General features: G+C 47.0%; 1 protein-coding gene across 3 annotated transcripts in view; it reads left to right on the top strand.

Annotated features, from left to right (window-relative positions):
* LOC119443974 (uncharacterized) overlaps nucleotides 1–16,456 on the top strand; it is a 32,058-nt gene extending 15,602 nt beyond the window's left edge. For all 3 annotated transcript variants that reach the window (XM_049663536.1, XM_049663538.1, XM_049663537.1), the window contains 3 exons: nucleotides 9,466–9,521; nucleotides 13,091–13,180; nucleotides 14,385–16,456. In XM_049663536.1, coding sequence (XP_049519493.1) covers nucleotides 14,727–16,004 — 1,278 coding nt within the window. In that variant the 5' untranslated portion in view covers nucleotides 9,466–9,521; nucleotides 13,091–13,180; nucleotides 14,385–14,726 and the 3' untranslated portion in view covers nucleotides 16,005–16,456. The remainder of the gene's footprint in view (nucleotides 1–9,465; nucleotides 9,522–13,090; nucleotides 13,181–14,384) is intronic.
* Nucleotides 16,457–18,955: the final 2,499 nt, after the last annotated feature.

Below are 18,955 nucleotides of genomic sequence, written 5' to 3'. Positions count from 1 at the left end.
CTGAGAGCCGCATGGGAGATGAGAGAAATACGTTCTTAGCCAGCCTGTCAAGGCTGTCACTCCGATATATATATATATATATTGTGAGCGCTAACTGGGCAGTTCATCATCGTCTTCATGTGTATATACCCATCCTTATAATCACCATCATTTTGTCGGGTTGGTGTTCGTGGGCTGTCTCGCGCTGTGTGACAATAGAAGAGCTCTGCCTTCGTCCCGGGCGTCGTCTCACAAGTGGTGGAAAGTGCGTTGATATCCCCGTCCTCTTGCTCTACCAGTCACCCCTGGAGCTCCGCTCTGGTCGACGGTTGTGCTCGCCAACACCAGTCATGGCACAAGCCACCGCATCCACTGCTGCTACCACCTCAGCTCCGCCAGCTGGGCCTATTTCGTCCGTCACCGCACAGCAACGCGACTCGCGTTGCGGTGATGTTGTCTTCCAACTAGAACTGCTAACCCTGGGACTGTTAGCTAGCGCCACCACTCACAAATCTGAGTTTGTGAGTGGTGGCGTCTATATATATATATATATATATATATATATATATATATATATATTGTGAGCGCATTTTGCGCATATCGTCGTCGTCATTTGTACATACGACTCATCATCATCTTTTGTCTCGTGCGGTGCTTCGTCTCTGACTCGGGCGGCTGCTCAGAAATAAAGGCATCGCATCGGCCGACGTCTCACAAGTGGTGGAGAGTGCTTTCGATTCCCACGTCCTCTTACTTTCCCGATTCCCCTGGAGCTCCGATCCGGTCGCCGTTTGCTCTCGCCTACCACGGTGATGGCAGAAACCAACCCGTCCACCAGTGCTGCTACCACCTCTGCTCAGCCCGCTGGGCCTACCTGGACGGTGAACACCACACACCGAGATCCTCCCGTCTTTGCCGGCCTCCGCGGCGACGACGTCGACGATTGGCTCGATCACTACAACAGAGCCAGCGACGCCAATCATTGGGACGACACGCACAAATTGCGGTATGTCGCTTTTTACTTGACCGAAGTTGCGAAGACATGGTTTTTTAACCACGAAAGTGACTTTTCGGACTGGTCATCATTCACCCAGCAATTTCGCCAGATATTCGGCATGTCCTCTGGACGCTCCGCCGTCGCGAAACAGAAGCTGGCAACGCGCATACAAGAACAAGACGAGTCCTATACGTCCTACATTGAGGACGTCCTCGCTCTCTGCCGCCGCGCACAGAGTGACATGGCGGAAGCTGATCGCGTTCGCCACATACTGAAAGGCATCAACACGGTCGCCTTTAATGCTCTCGTCATGCAGAACCCAAACTGCGTTGGGGATATTATCACGGCCTGCCAGCGTCTCGACACGCTCCAGTCTATTCGCCTGCCACGCGCCTCTACCGACCCTCATCTCAACGGTGATGCTGAGCTGCGCGCCCTGATACGCACTCTCATCAGGGAGGAGCTTCACGGCCATCTTTCTGGACCTACGACGCTTGCAACCGTTCGCCCCGCTCCTCCTGGACTGCGTGACATCGTCAAGGACGAACTGGCGTCGATGACAAACGTCCAAATGGACAAGTCTACTGCACCATTTCGTCCGCCAAGTTATGCCGAAATTGCCTCCCGGCCTCCCTCGACCGTTCCGTCTCCACGTGCCGAAGCTTACCGCGACCCCCTAGCTTCGCTGGCAGCGAATACTCCTGCAGAGCCGTACTACTCTCTGTGGCGGTCGTCGCGCCCTGTTTGTTTCTACTGCGGTATTCGCGGCCACATTTCTCGCTTCTGCCGTCGGCGTCAGCAAGATGAAAGGCGGGGCTATGCTACCTTTGAGCGAGACAGCGCACATAGGTTTGACTCCTACGTTCCCGGGCGTCACCGAGGTGAAAGGCGAGGCTATGACACCTTTAAGCGAGAAAGGATACCAGGCCCAGATTCGTACGTTCCCGGACCATACACAACCTCTTCCGGTCGCTCTCCTTCACCTTCCCAGGACATGGCTCGAGCATCCCGCTCGCCCCGGCGTCGCTCTCCTTCACCTTACCGCCGTTCCTCATCGCCCTTGCGTGCTGCTTCCCACGTTGTGGACACCCGTCCGGAAAACTAGAGGCTGTAGTTTTCGGAGGAGAAACTGCATCGTATCGGACTGTCCCAATTCCTCCTGCTCGCCCCGCCAATTTGCTCTCAGTTTGTGTGGAAGGTCTTTCCGTCGACGCCCTTGTAGATACTGGATCCGCTATTTCTGTTATACATCGTGAACTGTGCTTCCGTCTGCGAAAAGTGCAAACGCCGTATGTTGGTCCGGTCCTGTGTGGTGCCAATGACGTTCCCATCTTTCCTACCGGACAGTGCACAGCTCGCGTCCTGATAGACGGTATTCGTCACCATGTGCAATTTGCGGTGCTTTCGACGTGCGCTCATGAGATGATATTAGGATGGGACTTCCTGTCTGCTGCTTCTGCACTAATTTCGTGCGGCGACCCAAGCATCCACATCAGCGACACCGAGACTTATGCTGTTTTCGATTCCCCGTGTCCCAACCTCATTGCAGCAGCGGATTTTATTATACAACCAGACGAAGAACGTGTTCTTACCCTTGAGTCAACAGACATTGTCGACGGAGACGCATTGGTTGTACCTTCTCAGCGCTGCATTTCTCGAGGACTCGCCATCGCTTCTTGCTTGGTCCGGTTCTCGAGTGGCTATGCCAGCCTCACAGCCTTTAACACGACTCCTGAGCCACTACTACTGCCCAAAGGGTCTACCGTCGCCAAGCTCGCCGACGCTGCGCCGGTATGTGTCGTCAGTGTTTCGCCTGCCACATCTTCCGCGCATTGTACGCCCGCAGAAGGCCACACTAGTGCTATTAAGGCCACCTTGAGTGGAGATCTCAATCCGGCCCAGACGGATGCACTCCTCACCATTTTAATGAAGCATGCAGCTTGTTTTGACGTTTCTTCGCGAGGCCTGGGTCAGACCGCTGTAACTACTCATCGAATTGAAACAGACGGCTCTCGCATCATTCGCCGTCGCCCGTACCGTGTGTCACCTTCGGAGCGAAAAGTTATAGAAGAACAAGTGAACGACATGCTGACACGCAACATTATAAGGCCTTCAGCAAGCCCTTGGTCTTCTCCTGTTGTGCTTGTTAAGAAAAAGTATGGTTCTGTGCGCTTTTGCATCGATTATAGGGCGCTAAACAAAATTACCCGCAAGGATGTTTATCCTATGCCTCGTATTGACGATGCTTTGGATACCTTACAAGGTGCCGAGTATTTCTCGAGCCTCGACTTGCGCTCAGGATATTGGCAGATTCCAATGCATGAGCAAGATAAAGAAAAGACTGCGTTTGCTACACCTGATGGCCTTTTCGAATTTAACGTGATGCCTTTTGGACTGTGCAATGCGCCAGCTACGTTTGAACGTATGATAGATACAGTACTCCGTGGCTTAAAGTGGAAGACATGCCTTTGTTACTTGGACGACATTGTCATCTTTTCGTCGAGTTTCTCCCAGCACCTACAACGTCTAGACCAAGTTCTGACGTGTCTAGCAAAGGCTGGTCTCCAACTCAATATTAAAAAGTGCCGCTTTGCAAGCCGAAGCATTAAAGTATTGGGCCACGTCGTCAGTAAGCATGGCATCCAGCCTGATCCCGATAAAATCGCTGCAGTGCTGCAATTTCCGCCACCAACCACACTTAAAGAACTCCGCAGCTTTCTAGGACTCGCGTCCTACTTCCGCCGCTTTGTCCGTGACTTCGCCACCATCGCCGCTCCTCTACACAAACTTCTGACTTCGAGCGCGTCCTTTGTGTGGTCGGACGACTGTGAAGCCGCCTTCCAGACCCTCAAACGACTTCTCACGTCAGGGCCCGTGCTCCGTCATTTCGATGCAACCGCCCCTACTATTCTACACACTGATGCCAGTGGGCATGGACTTGGCGCTGTCCTGCTGCAGCGGAATCAGAAATCTGAAGAGCAAGTCGTGGCTTATGCAAGTCGTACGCTTTCTCCTGCTGAGCGCAACTACACAATTACAGAACAGGAATGCCTCGCCATCGTGTGGTCAATACAAAAATTTCGACCCTATCTCTACGGCCGCCATTTCACAATTGTGACCGACCATCATGCCCTCTGTTGGTTGTCGTCCCTGAAAAACTTGTCTGGACGCCTAGGCCGTTGGGTACTGCGCTTGCAGGAATATGACTTTACTGTCACGTATAGGTCCGGCAAACAACATCAAGATGCCGACGCTTTGTCACGCTGCCCGCTGTCTCCAAACGCCCATGCTTCACCTTCGGTCTGCACGTCCCCATCTAGCCACTCGTCTCAGAACACGTCCAGTAGCCCGGGACAGGCGGTTGCCTCAGTTGACTTTCTTCCGTCCACTGACCTCGTCTCACTCCAGCGTACTGACCCATACTGCCGAACGCTGATCGACCGACTTACTGGCTTGGCACGACCCCCCAACAGTCGCTTAAGGCGACAACTTTCACGTTTTAAGCTTCAGGGTGGAGCGTTATTTCGATTAATCTACCATCCTTCCGGTAACCGGTGGGTACCAGTCATACCTCGCTCACTTCGACTCCAAGTATTAGAAGCATTTCACGACGACGCGACGGCTGGCCACTTGGGCTTTCTTAAGACCTACGACCGCATCAAAACGCGTTGTTTCTGGCCGGGTCTTTCCGTCTCTGTCGCCAAATACGTTAGCTCCTGCGCGTCATGCCAACACAGAAAACGCTCGACATCCCTTCCAGCCGGTCCTCTGCAGCCTCTACCATGCCCGTCCACCCCCTTCGAAATTGTGGGCATAGACTTGTACGGACCCCTCCCACTCACGCCCGCTGGTCACCGCTGGATCGTTACCGCAGTGGATCATCTCACGCGGTACGCGGAGACAGCTGCTCTCCGCTCTGGTACTGCCTCCGAAGTCGCCGACTTTTTCGTGCACGCTATCGTTTTGCGCCACGGCGCACCTCGTGTCCTCCTGAGTGACCGTGGCAAGATGTTTCTTTCGCATGTTCTTCGTGAAGTCCTCCAGGCCTCTGACACCACCCATAAGACCACATCAGCGTACCATCCGCAAACAAATGGCCTTACCGAGCGTTTTCATCGAACTTTGTCCGACATGATGTCAATGTATGTTCGACCCGATCACACCAACTGGGACACCATCCTACCTTTCGTGACGTTTGCGTACAATACTGCCGTCCAACGTACAACCAATTACAGTCCCTTCTTCCTTGTGTACGGTCGTGCGCCGTCTTTCGTCTTGGACACTACACTCCTTTCAGCACCTGCGGCTCCATCCGCGTCTCTTCCTGAAGAATTTGCTGCTCGCATCGCCCGCTGCCGTGAAATTGCTCGCGCCAACACCGCTACCATTCAGGACAAAAGGAAAATTCGTTATGATGCGACGCGTCGCGTTGCTTCGTTCCGCCCAGGCGACGAAGTTCTTTTGTGGACACCTGTTCGCGCACCGGGCCTCTGTGAAAAGTTTCTCCAGAGATATCTCGGCCCCTACACCGTTTTGCAAAGAACTTCGGCCGTTAACTACCGCGTCACTCCTGTCAGCTCAGCTACTGACCGCCGCCGCGGCCGCTCTACTGAAATCGTTCACGTCTCTCGCCTGAAACCTTTTATTCGCCGTACCTACCCTTTCTAGCTTGCGGTCTTGCTGACCGCTTTCCTGAAGGGGGGAAGTTAGTGTGAGCGCATTTTGCGCATATCGTCGTCGTCATTTGTACATACGACTCATCATCATCTTTTGTCTCGTGCGGTGCTTCGTCTCTGACTCGGGCGGCTGCTCAGAAATAAAGGCATCGCATCGGCCGACGTCTCACAATATATATATATATATATCTATATATATATATATATATATGCATAAATAACATAAGAAATGCTGAGACGTCGGCCTGAGAGTAGCATGCTTTCGCCTGCTACTCTACACAGGGCGAAACGGAAAGGGGACAAAAAAGAGTGATGAAAGATGAGGACAGGGAGAAGAGTTGCATATATAGAGGGTCTCCCAGCTACCAAATAGCACGATTTATAAAAATAAGAACGGCGTTACGCGAAGCAAACCTAGTGCGTATTGTTTCCACTACCATGGATTAGCCGCCAGTAATTTTTTCGTTGCTGAGATTTAATAACGTAATTGTTATTAATTGTCTAACTCCAGTACTGCCCTAATTATCAAAGTGTCAATGAGAAGACTGTAGAGCAACATGAAAAACTCCCGATACAGATTTCTGTTGCTCAACACGTCCTACATAAATGTGTTTTTCCGAGCGGGAAAGAAGCCTGCGAATACACAGAAAATGCTTCGAGCGGCCAGTCGCGCGACAATTCTGCGTGTATTCACGGGCTCTTTCACACACGAAAAAAAAAAAACATTTATGTACACGTATTGAGCAACAGAAAGCTGTATCGGGAGTTTTTCCTATTGCTCTTCAATCTTCTCATTGACACTTTGATAATGAGGACAGTACTTCTCGAGTTAGATAATTAATTACAATTAGCTAATTAAATCTCAGTAATGAAAAAAATGTCGCAGTTTCGCCCGAAAGCGAAGCATCGATTGCGATAGCAAATTAGTAGAGAGCTATTTGGAGTAGGGATAGTGGTTTTATCGGCTGCATAAACTTGGACACATTCGCTTACTAAGTGAATTAACGATCGTGGTGTCAGCGCGCACAAGCAAACATGAATAGATCACACTGAATGACCGCAGACAACGACTGTGAAAACGCTTACGCAAGCGCCGCCGCCGCGAAGGCTCGCGCGGTCTATCGCTTCAACGGAAACTGAGCGGCGAATGCACAGCGCATACAAAGGTCAGAGCCATGTGGAGATAAGAGACGGTGCGGGCGACCGCCAACGCAGGGCAAAGTGCAGAAGAGTTGTGCAGAGTTGAAGTTGTTGGCAGAGGAGAAGCTGCCCCCCTCCCCCACCTCCTTCCCGCGCTGCCTTCCCGCTTTGTTGCTATCGCTTGAGAGATTAAGTGGCAAGATACGCCTTTGGTGCTGGAGCACAGCACCGCCCCGCCTCCCTCCCTCCCATGCCCCCACGGCCTTTCGCGCGATGGTCGCGTTTGCTTTCCGCCGTGCGTTCGCCCTCCGTGATAGCGCGCGTCCCCCGCGCGCTTTTGCTCGCCCATACGGCGCGCGGCAACGATTTTATCGCCCTTGGAATCTATACGGAACCTCACGGCGACGGCGACGACGACGGTGACGCCAACGGCAGAAATCCGGTTGAAGTGTCCATATAATTGCTATAGCAATAAAATTACTGGCGGCTACTCCACTGTACTGGAAACAATACGCACTAGGTTTGCTTCGCGTAACGCCGTTCCTCTTTTTTAATATCGTGCTGCATGATAGCTGGGACATCCCATACACACTAACACAGTGGTTTCCCTAAAGTCTTGCGTCTAGTCCGGTGATCTTCAGGTAGTCCAGAGCAGCCCTTGTAGCTATTGATGATATTGTGCGGTCACACATTTCGGAAAAAGTAATATTTTGCTGTCACTCCGGGATAAAAGCGCTGCAGGACAGACAACACACAGTTACAGTGAAAATGAAATATCGTTTCCCAATTATTTTGACTGAACAATTCCATAATGCAATCCGCCATCTCGATAACGCGATATAGGTGAACACCTGAAAGCGTGAGTTTTGGCTGGACCTGTGAACAATAATGAATTCGTACCCGTGCATGTGCTTCCGGTCCGGAACGCGTAGCCCTTTCGTCCGCTAGTAATGCATAATACTAGGTGCACCCAGTCATACTCTTCTGCTATCTGTTTGTGGTAACGGCGTAACACGGTAATGAATTAGGTATCCGCTCTTGATGTGCGTTCGAGCACTCTAGCATTCATTAGGTGCCTTCTTTTGAAGCGCAGTTTGTCAGTAAAAAAATAACCTTCTTTTATGGACGCATGCTGTTGCAGAGACGCGACAAAACGCGGTATAGCTATGACTACATGGCAAGAGTCTTCTCTAACATGGAAGGTGATGATTCATGTTCGCGTGCAATGGAAGCCTGCGCAATACCCAAGAAATTGCGCATACTCTGCACCCACAGCGAAAAATGATGACGAAATTACGATTACTCAGATAATGTCGCATTGGGAGTTCATTAAGGCGCCTTTATTGACGACAATAACACGCAGAGAGTAAAAACAAAGGTTCCATCAGCCGTCGGTCGCTACCAAGGCTTCCTGGAGCACATAGCTACAACTGAGAAGCTGTGTTATACTTTTTGTAGCACTGTGCTCATACATGAGCCTATATTTTTGTGATTGTTCGGAGCTATACTTAAAGTTCACAATACTCAGTTCGATAGTGAAAGAAACCGTTGCCCCGATAGTGAACCTGGATGCCTTGCTGGCAACGTGCTCGTGTTCCGTGCTAATTCCTATCGCTGAGGCTGAACAGGACTGCCTCAATAAATTTCGGTGGTAACTGGAATGGCATCCGGCTGCGCTCCCCTCGATATAACGGAGAACTTCTCAGGACGTGTACAGGTGGCTGTGGCGTTTTAGCCGTTCTACACCGCTCTTAAGATACTGAAGGAGTTGTGGATTACGCACAATAAACGACAATGCCTATACTACTGATAACATCTTTTTGCGTGCGGAGGTTTTCGAAGTGCTTATTTTCGAAAGAGGCGTTCAAAATGAGACGTCATACAAAATGAAGGGAGGGTAAGCCTGTATTCGGCCTAATACCGGGTGGCTAGTGTGCTAGAAGGCTGTTGAACATCGGGCATCTGTTATACAGATTGATGTCGTAAGCAATGACTGCCTAAAGCTTGTGACTGATAGTTCAATGTCATATGACGAATTTAATTAGGATGTTGGAAAAAGAATAAATTACTTTTATATCTCAGTGCTAGAAGCTGTGTCGCTAATGCGAAGTGCCTGTACACAGTATAGTGTACGTGCTGTATGACGTGCTGTAAGTGCGAATTGAAACTAATAGTCAAGTATAAAAAATGATACCTTACAGTACCCCATAAACAAGCACTAACCATGCACACGGTGTAAACCCTTGCGCCGGTTTAGACAGTTAGATGGTCTAACTGGAGTAGGGAGTTTTTTTTTTTTTAAGGTAAAATAGTTCTTGTTGAGTTACCACTGTTTTTCCGTATCGGTTGTGTTTGTAGCCTCTTTCGTAAGCCAATCGCGAGATATTCTGAGTCTAAAAATGTGTGATGATATATGCTACAGGGTATGCGTCCCTGGGATCACTTTTCGTTTTGTAGCATTCATTAGCCGCATTCATTGGCAGCCATTCATTGTTGTAGTCTGGCATCATTCATTGTTCTGAAGCAGACACCATCAATTTTTTACACCAATTCATATCGTGCCAGCAATGGACCTAGGCGGACGTTCAAAGCTACAAAATTCAGGTGATTGCTCTGGCGCGTTGATAATTTCAAGAGGACTGCGTTCGCTAAATTGAAGTTTGTGATTTTCAGATCAAGAAAGTTCCGTGCTACCTTTGAATTGTTCGCACCACAAAAAGAAGACTACGGTGAGTTGGCCTATTTCTCGCACCCGTCTATGCTATTGTTCTTGTCCAACTGAAAGATGTCGAATGACTGAGGCATTCACGGTGCAGGACAAAGTAGAATAACAGGGAGAAGACAAAGAATAAATGCATTGTTGAGAGCACAGAGTGTTTCACATTTCGCGTCCGTCTGAACTATGAAGACCCATTAATCACCTTTAGTTTATTGCTGTGCAAGCTGCATCATATACCGCGACGCCCCCTATGAGTAATAGTAAATTGCACAAAGTTTTAGGTCGTTATAGCCGTGTTCATAAGGAGTACGAGGTGGATTTTTAGATTTCCTCTCTACTTTGGTTCCTATTGAAGCTTGAAAGTAACTTATAAGTCTCGACGAAAGCTTAATCTAGAGACCATGTTACCAGCGGTATTTCTTGCTCCACTCAGACCTTGTAACTTATTCTTATGGCTCCTTGCTAAGATTTGTTGACCTTATTTCCTCACGCGTAGCTCCTAGCTAAGCGGGAAGCACCTTTACCGTTAACGTTTGTCAGGGTGGTTGTTCTTTTACAGCAGATATGGTACACGCTAGTTTCTGTAGACCAAGAACGCCGTAGCCTTGATAAAAAGCAAACGCGTGTCGCCGGTGTGCCTCAGGTGCGCTTAATAGCCAGTGGGTGCGTCTGTCTGGCTGGTGACGTCATGCACTTCATAGCCAAGTTAAATCAGTTGCGTTCCAGCCGTGTAATGGGTAGGCCGTTTAGTGTGCGGACTGAGGAAGAGCAGCATGCCTACGAAGAACAACGGCCTGATCAGAAGTGGGAATTGGCGCGAAGGCGGCGGGAACTAATGCCTTCCGCCGCCTTCGCGCCTATTCCCGCTCAAGCATCGTTAGAGAACCCATGGCCGTCTACCATAGCGACCACAAAGCTACGCGTATTATCACCTTAGTCACAACATAACAACGGCAGTTGAAAATGACAGCTCATGTGGTATATTTAAATCAATATATGTTATCACCATGTATACAGCTCCACTGGTCATCCACCTTTACAGAATGTAATGGCACTGAGTTTTACTAAACCATTCATTTTTGTTTGTGTAGAACAGTGGTGCGTGTCGGTTGCCGTCACCAATAGGTTGTTCTTGTTCACTTTAATATAGGAGGCATGTTTGTATGATTGGAACGTATGGTTCCTTCCGTTAATTTAGGTTTCTGTTGAGTAGTCATCAGCATCACTCGCCATATGGAGTGCTTTGACACCATGTTTCCTGCGAGGTTATCTTTAAACACGATTCCACACAGAACTAATATTTGCGGTAATGACAGTATTACGTTCTAGAAAAAAGTTTCGAAGCTAGTTCGGTATCGTTAGTAATAAATCAAAAGAACTTCCACGGTACTTTAAGATATCTCCACGAAGCCTCCGAAAGCAACTACACTGAGTATGTAAGATTAAAATGTACGACTATAGAACACGTTGACATACCTCATAGTACCCAATTTCAGTGAAATTAATAGCTAAGGAAGAAATTCTCTAAGATCATTGCACAATTTCTTTACATTTGTAATTCTTACCACTCGACTCGAGAAAACTATCGCTGAACGCTGGCACTAATGCATTCACTGGTCTTCTTGGGGGGGGGGGGATAAGTAGTAAAGCAAACATATTGCGGATAACGGGATTTCATTTGCGCACTCGCTCGCTTTTCATGCATTGGTTAAACTACAGAGAAGGTATTATTTTATGGCGAAATTATTATACAACCGGGCGGACAAAAACTCACATGCAACTAAAAAAGGGTAGGGCCGTTTAGAAAGCTGTTTTATGATCACAGATAAAACGAAAAAAAATTGGGCGGAAACTATCGACGATTATTATCAATATGAACGATCGTCCCGAACGAATGAACGGGTGAACGAGAGAGATAGCTAGTAAAAAAGAGAGGACGAACGTTTCCCTTGCCGAATATCACCAAGGACGATCGACAATCGACCTACGAGTACCATCAACCACATACTGGCTAACAACCACGAAAATGACCGAAAGAGCCAATGGAAGCTGTTCGCTTTAAAACATTCCATCCTGAGTAAATTTTCGGTGTTATACTTGCGCTTTACGGCATCATTACTCCACTGCTATATAGGATGCAAAGCGCGATCATAGCTTGATACTACCCTTCTGCATGCTGTTTCTGCCTCACTAATATGAATAACGTATGAATCAGAGCTTCCTCGCGAAAAATATTCACTGAGCTCCTTTACATACATAAGTACGTTCTCTGTATCTTCTTTGGTTCTGGTCACTTTTTAAAGCATATCCTCGCTCTATGTTGGCAGAAGCAACTGATTCTACGCGCATGTCTGTGTTTCTTGTCGTCCAGTCTTCATTCGCGCTTTTAACTTATAAGACTATGGAATATAACTATAGCCAAACTACCACCCTTCTGATTCTACCATTGTGTTATACTTTCATGGAGCCGATACCACGCTCAACGGGGTTCGAACACATTTTCTGCCTTTAAGTTACATTGTGTTTAAGCGCGCAACACAGCAAAAACAACAACAAAAAATCCTTAAAAATTTTCATAGTCTAAGGGTCAGTCATGGTGATAGAGGTGGTTACTACTGCTTCTACCCAACCTCCCTACATTTTCCAATCAATAAACTACTTCTACGTCTTCTCCTCTACTGCACAAAGCACAAAAATGATGTAACTTGTGTGTATTTACGGACTTGATAGATTAGCCATGTATGGGGTAAGCATGATCGCTAATAAATGCCTTGTAATTCTATTTATACGTGTCTTTATGTTCGTCATAAGTCAACACGCTAAATATTAGCCGGAAGGTTTCTCAAAGCCGTGTTTCGAGACGATAACACTGTGGAATAATGCAATGATATATTGCATAATTTATAATCAGCTTCAGTCTCATGCGTTTTGTTTGTGGCGGTAAATCTGTAAAAATTGTGCTGTCTGATATTAAAACAATATTGAAGAGATGTTTCCACTTGATACGACAATATTTATGTAGAATGATCCAAATGCCCCTTATTGGTTACTCGTTATATCCAGTGTCCAAATTGCTATAATAAATGATCTTACATGATCACGGGATCAGTACTTTTTGTGCGTGTGATATAGAAAGGAAATCCTGTCATTTGGCTCCATTACATTCGGCTACACCTCTATACAGCTTTCGTTTAATTCTGGCATCTTAAGGCAGAAAAACTATTGCAAAATGAAAATGTAACAGAAAGTCAAGACGGGTAATTAAAAGCACAGCTGCTACGCTAGTAGTGGTACACATTTAGTATGCTCCTCGCGTGGTTGCCTGCCATTATTTTGGGAATGAGCTTTCAAAACAATGTAACAACGGTCAGGCAGGAATAAAGTATTTGATCTTGCTGAATATATGTGAAATGCTCAATATCTAATGGTCTTCCTTAAAGTTCTCAAGAGTGAGGGCGTTGTAAATGTAACACAGTTTTATTTTCATTCTCCCTGTGAATGAAGGAAGTGCACACCACCATGGTGCGCGTTCTGCAAGTTTTTCGCTGAATAGTTTACTGATATTCTTTGTGATTGCAGAATGATGACGCTGTTAGAACATGCTCCTTCATGTGCAAAACAGGAAAAGCCCACGTCTTAGTCATCGAGGAAAAGGGGACGCCGTGTGTGGTAAGGCAATGCCTTTATGTATCGACGAGGTAATTTCTTGGAGATGACTGTATTGTCACTGCATAGAAGTCATACACAAGATCTATAACAGCAGTGTAAGATGACGGACGTGCACTAACTGTAAGAGAAACAATTTTTCATTTTCGTGATCGTGCTACACGCCTGTCAAGAATGAACTCTTTTCGTGCTAGAGAGTTGATATACATGAAATGAAGACTCTATACACAAACAGACTACTTCTTCCAAGCGTAGTAAAACAAAAGTGATAGTTGTACGCTTTTAAGTCTAAGGACCTCGTAAGACAAAAATTGGAGAACCAGTGGCTTTTATAACGAGAAGGAACAAGGAAGGCGTGCTTAAACCTTATCTCACCTGATACCCACATATTTTGTCACATTAGGGATATTTTTGTCATTCAGTGGAATTTGCATGCTTCATCCGCAGAAAGCGCTTTACAGTACGCATTTTTTGGGAGGTTTAGTAACTGCGGAGGTAAAAACGCATGAATGTTTGTTAAGCGATTCTAGTGATGTGACGAGTCACCTTTCCTACCAGGGCCATTACCTCGACCAGCATCCTATAAGCACAGTATGATCCGTGATTTTGCCATGTTTAAGCCAATAGACTTGGTGACGCTAAGGCCCTGTGATCCGCATAATTTTCTTTCTCTCCTTTCCGGCTCTTCTGTGATTTCTAATGGAAGCTTTTAATACGCAGCCGTTGGAGGACAATCTCCGTGTTATTTACTTTGCTGCTGTTTTCTGTGTGGTGGCAAGCGCGAACTCTACCGTTTAACGGAACCTGTGACGTCGGCCTTGCTGGAGAGGTGAATATTAGCGGGTGGCCTGTAATAGGAATTCTATGCCGCTTTCGGGGCATGTATAGCTTTAATAGTGCATGCACAGTCACCACCTTTAAGAGGCGCCATATGTTTATTTGCTTAGGGGTTTTATATTTAACGTTTTATATATGCCTCTGAATGTGGACAGAAGGAAAACAACAAGAATAACGACACGTAAGAATAGGCTACCTCAGAGAAGTTGTGCACCTACTTTTGCAATCTTCTGAATCCAGTTGCACTATCTCTGCTGATTTTGCTTTGTAATAAGATTGCTTTCACTATTCGTGCGTGCTTATATCTATCTACAGCTCTAGTGACACATCTTAATAATGTTTTCTTTTTTCGTTATCTCTTTTTATACAGGGAAGCCGTGGCAAACGGGGCATTTGCATCGGCAAGATATGCCGGACGCATCGAGCGGTTGCAACATTGTCCGCCGCTTCAGGAAATTGGAGCGAAGACGCGGAAATCACGAGAAAAAACAACCCCGGTGGTCTTTTACAACTGAATATTCTTTGACACATAAGCCTAACTGGTACACCTTCCTTGTACGTCACAGGAAACACCAGCGTTGTGGATGCTAAGCGCTCCAGGAATTATTTCACGGAAGGGGGCAATTCTGTCTATCTCAGCGGATCCACTACCCAGTTGGAAGGTAGTTCAGAAAGTCCAACCGCTATAACGAAAGATAGCACTGAGACTAAAATGCGCTTACATTCTATGGTAGCTGCGGGCATATCTACTGGTACGTCGGTGAGTCCAGATTCACAGGTACATCTTAGTACAACAGAAAAGCCGTTGTTCAAACATCAGGGCTCAGATACCGACGGTGGACATGCAGTAAGCCCTACAATATCCACACCTGAAATAGTGGCAAACGAAGAAGCATATACACGCATCCAAGAATACGCAGAAAAATCGACCATGGTTTCAGTGACCAAGTATACTTCCACGCAAGGTCCATTAAAATTTGAAGCTAAAGTCACATCCATAGAGCCTTCCCTCGGTAAAACGCGGTTAAAGAAGTCAAGTGATTCATTCGAGTCCATGCTAGAAACAGCACCTCCTACAAGAATGCAGGCACTGCCGAAATCCGAGATTGGAGACAAACAAACAATAGACAAAAAATCTGACCTTGGCTTTCCAAAACGCGCCAGTGAAAACCTTGTTCCGTCGTTAACGTCAGAAAGATATTACACGAATTCTACGGTCCATGCGTTAAGCAAATTGCCGAGTACTATATTCACTGAAGTATCACAAGTCCCACATTTTTCGAGAGTAGTCAATAACCACACCAGCACCGCGTTTTCACGTCGTATTGCAAGAAAGAGCTCTGATGTCGACATAGCTGGAACACATATTAGTGAATCGTTCAACGTTCAAACCTCTCCTGTTTATGATCACGTGACAACAGCAGCGGAAGAGCGCCAAATAATATCAGCAGCTAGAACAACAGCAGACGCTGTGATCAATTCGAAAGGAAATAGTGATACTTTTCTTACAAAGCCTGCCACTCCAATATCGACTACGGTAGAAAAACGCGAAATAATTCATGAAAATCTTCTGCGTGGTGAAACTCCTTTAGCATATTATACCGAAACCACGCCTGTACCGACGAAACCAATGCTGATCACTCTGCGCTTCGATAGAACATCGACTGCAGCATTTCGTCGAAGAAATTTCGCGCACACGCATGAGGTTGAAACCACACATCACGTTTCCCCAATTGCAGAGCGTGAACGCTTTCGCAGAATTTCGACTGCATCTGTGGATCAAACACAGCCCATGGCCGACTCAGCAGCCACTCCAGTCATTACAACACTTAATAGAGAGGTTGATGTACCTTTCGTAACAAACGCCAAGTTAGCTGCAACAGAAGTCTTCATAGCGCCGTCCGTGCGGGCAACTTCGGGAAATGGAAATCGGCATGTTGACTTAGGAAGCAGCCATCAAGGGCAGAGAACCACTCATTATTTTCACTGACTTTTTCCAGAAGTTTGCAACTCGATCAATCACTAATAGAACCGCTCCGCCTGCTCAGAATAACATGCGTCCGTTCAGCGCGTGAACTGCAGATAGGTTAACTGCAAATCGGTGGACTGCTTGACGGACAGTTGCAGACACCATCTGACCCAAACTTTTCTACGAAGGACCATTTCTTTGTCTGACCCCTTTGTCACAGGCGTTTGTGAAAACGTTGTCTCCAAGCTGAAGCTTCCAACGATCCCGTGCCACTGATCGATAATCTTCATCTGATGTCGTAGCCTTGTACGGCGTTGACAGATTTAACTTATCAATAAATGGGGACATTAGGTGAGGTTCAGATCATGGTCACTGTACTGGAAGCAAGATATATACGACTGATGTCTGCTATCCGACAAAATGTTTGTAATAAAATGTTGTCATACTATTCAAACATTTTTGATGAAAGTAATTTTTTTCATCGTCAAAACGCCTGTTTCATGTACGGCCAAGTGTCATTACTGCAATCTTTTACTGCGAAAGCAGTTAAGTGCTCAAAAAAAGTTGTGTCTTGTGCATCCGTCCGTCGCTCCTTTTTGTCGGTTACGTTAACGACGACCATTGTTTAGACTGTTTAGTTTAGCGGGGTCATCCCACTGGTGTGCACTCACTCGTTCGTAGGGAGACAGCCAATCCTCCACGTAGTGGTTTTCGGTGCCACTGAATATAACAGGTTATCGCTGTCTGGGGATGCCGCAACAAATGACAGCCGAGCTTCTTGAGGTGACGCGTCGGCAGGCATAGTAGAGGCTGGAGGTAGAGTCCGTTTACGGAGTTCCAGGGTGAAGATGAAAACGAGCAACTCTACCAAATGCAGGTACCCGTTTAGGTGTACTCGTGATTTATCGCAGGGATCAAGGGAAACGAAAGCACTCCGATCAACAGCCAAGTAGTGCGACCACGAGCATCAACAATAGTCTCCTTTTACGTCTTTTGCTGGTGTTCGTATACAGGGTGTTTCAGCGAACACTTTCAAAATTTATTTAAAGTTGCCTGTGGCAGAGAGCCTAATTATAGTTAATGATCTGGTCTACTTGGAGAGGCGGACATTACTTGTACAAAAAATTGAAATGCATAATCGACTAATGAACAAAAGTTGAATAATTAAGTCTTTAACTAATTGCCTCATGGCCCATATTGCAGATTACAAATTGTAGCCGTGGAGTTCGTAAGACGGATCTATTTAGAATTAATTGTCAGGGTGACACCAGTTTCGAGATATTAATTCCCCGAACTTTGCGGAGAAATGCATTGGCGTTCCAGTTAATTTTGTGCTTCAATGCAAAAAGCGACGTTTTGTTAAGAACCTAACTGGAACGCCAATGCAATTTTCCGCAATGTTCGCGAATTAATATCTCGAAACTGGTGTGTCATCCCGAAAATTCGTTCCAAGTGGATCCGCCTTCTGAACTCCACGGCTGCTAGTCTTAAATTGCAATATGGAGAATCATTTAATTAGTTAAAAACTTAATCAGTGAATTTCTGTTAATTATTCGATTGTGCATTTAAATTTCTTGTGCAAGTAATGTCCGCCTCTTCGAGTAGACCAGCTCATGAACTAGAATTGGGCTATCTGCCACAGCCAACCTTTAAGAATTTTTGAAATTGTTCGCTGAAGCACCATGTATATTACTAGTCATATGCTAATGAGAAAAAGCCGTTCTCCATAGGGTGTCTGCTTCTAATTACCACGATCGGCGGAATATCAATCAAGTGGCGCTTGTGACCATTGAATTAGATAGGAGGAAAAATTCCGTTTAGAATCACACCTCATTAAACCACTAAGGAGTCCTGCCAAGAACAAACCGTGCAGCGTTCTCAGGTCAGAGAGGCTCTCTTTGATGTAGTGATGAAAGATCTGAAAGATAGTAATTGAGAAGCAAGCGTTAATGTAATAAATCCAAAGAATTAAACGAAAGCGTGGTCTTGAACATTACGCGCCTTGGTTGCTCAGTGGCTATGGTGTTGAGCTGCTGAGCACGAGGTCACACGATCGAGCCCCGACCACGGTGGCCACATTTCGATGCGGGCGAAATGCGAAAACACCCGTGTACATGGATTTAGGTGCACGTTAAAGAACCCCAGGTGGTCTATATTCCCAGAGTCCCCCACAATGGCGTGCCTCATAATCAGATGGTGGTTTTGGCGGATTTCTGCCGCCAGCGTCGCCGTCGTCGTCGCCGTGAGGTTCCGTATAAAGTCCAAAGACGATAAAATTGTCGCCGCGCGCCGTATGTGCGAGTGAAAGTGCGCGGGGGACGCGCGCCTTCACGGAGAGCGACCGCACTGCGGAGAGAAAACGCGACTTCCATCGTGGGAAAGGCCGTGGGGTTATGGGGCTTCTGCGTTTCCCAGGGGGCGCTGCAAAAACGGTGCTAAAAAGCGCCCTCAATCCGAAATTGGGTAGTACCAAGCTCGGTCGTCTGCTTCGGAAAGCACGTTTACAATATAGACCCGTCACTTTCGGTTGTGTTGTACCACGGCTTGCAGCGAATATCGGGCGCCGAAGTTTTTTTCAGGGGTGGCACGCTGCATAAAGGCAACAAATTATGCAACGCCGAATACGTGTACGCCGTTCAAGAAATAGGCGGCGAAGTTTTAGCGCGGTGTCAATCACAAGTGAAGCGAGTCACGCACGTATTTGAAAATCAGGTAAGGTTTGCACGCTGCTAGATTCAGGCGCACAAACACGAGGAAATGCTTGTTATAAGTGAATTCCCAGCAGCGATAAGCAGACATCATGTGTGCGGAACTGCTCGAGCGCAGGAGGGTGCGCTCGAGCACCCTCCTGTGCCTACGCGGCTCAGTTTCAGTTGAAGCGATAGACCACACGAACCTTCGCTCGCTACAGCGGCCGCGCTTTCCACGCCCCCGTTTTGACAGTGGTTTCTGCGGTCGTCGAGTCTACTCAT

This window comes from Dermacentor silvarum, chromosome 3 (genome assembly GCF_013339745.2).
Source record: "Dermacentor silvarum isolate Dsil-2018 chromosome 3, BIME_Dsil_1.4, whole genome shotgun sequence".
Lineage (NCBI taxonomy): Eukaryota > Metazoa > Arthropoda > Arachnida > Ixodida > Ixodidae > Dermacentor > Dermacentor silvarum.
The sequence above is the reverse complement of the archived record's forward strand: the minus strand, read 5'-3'. Positions and strand labels throughout refer to the sequence as shown.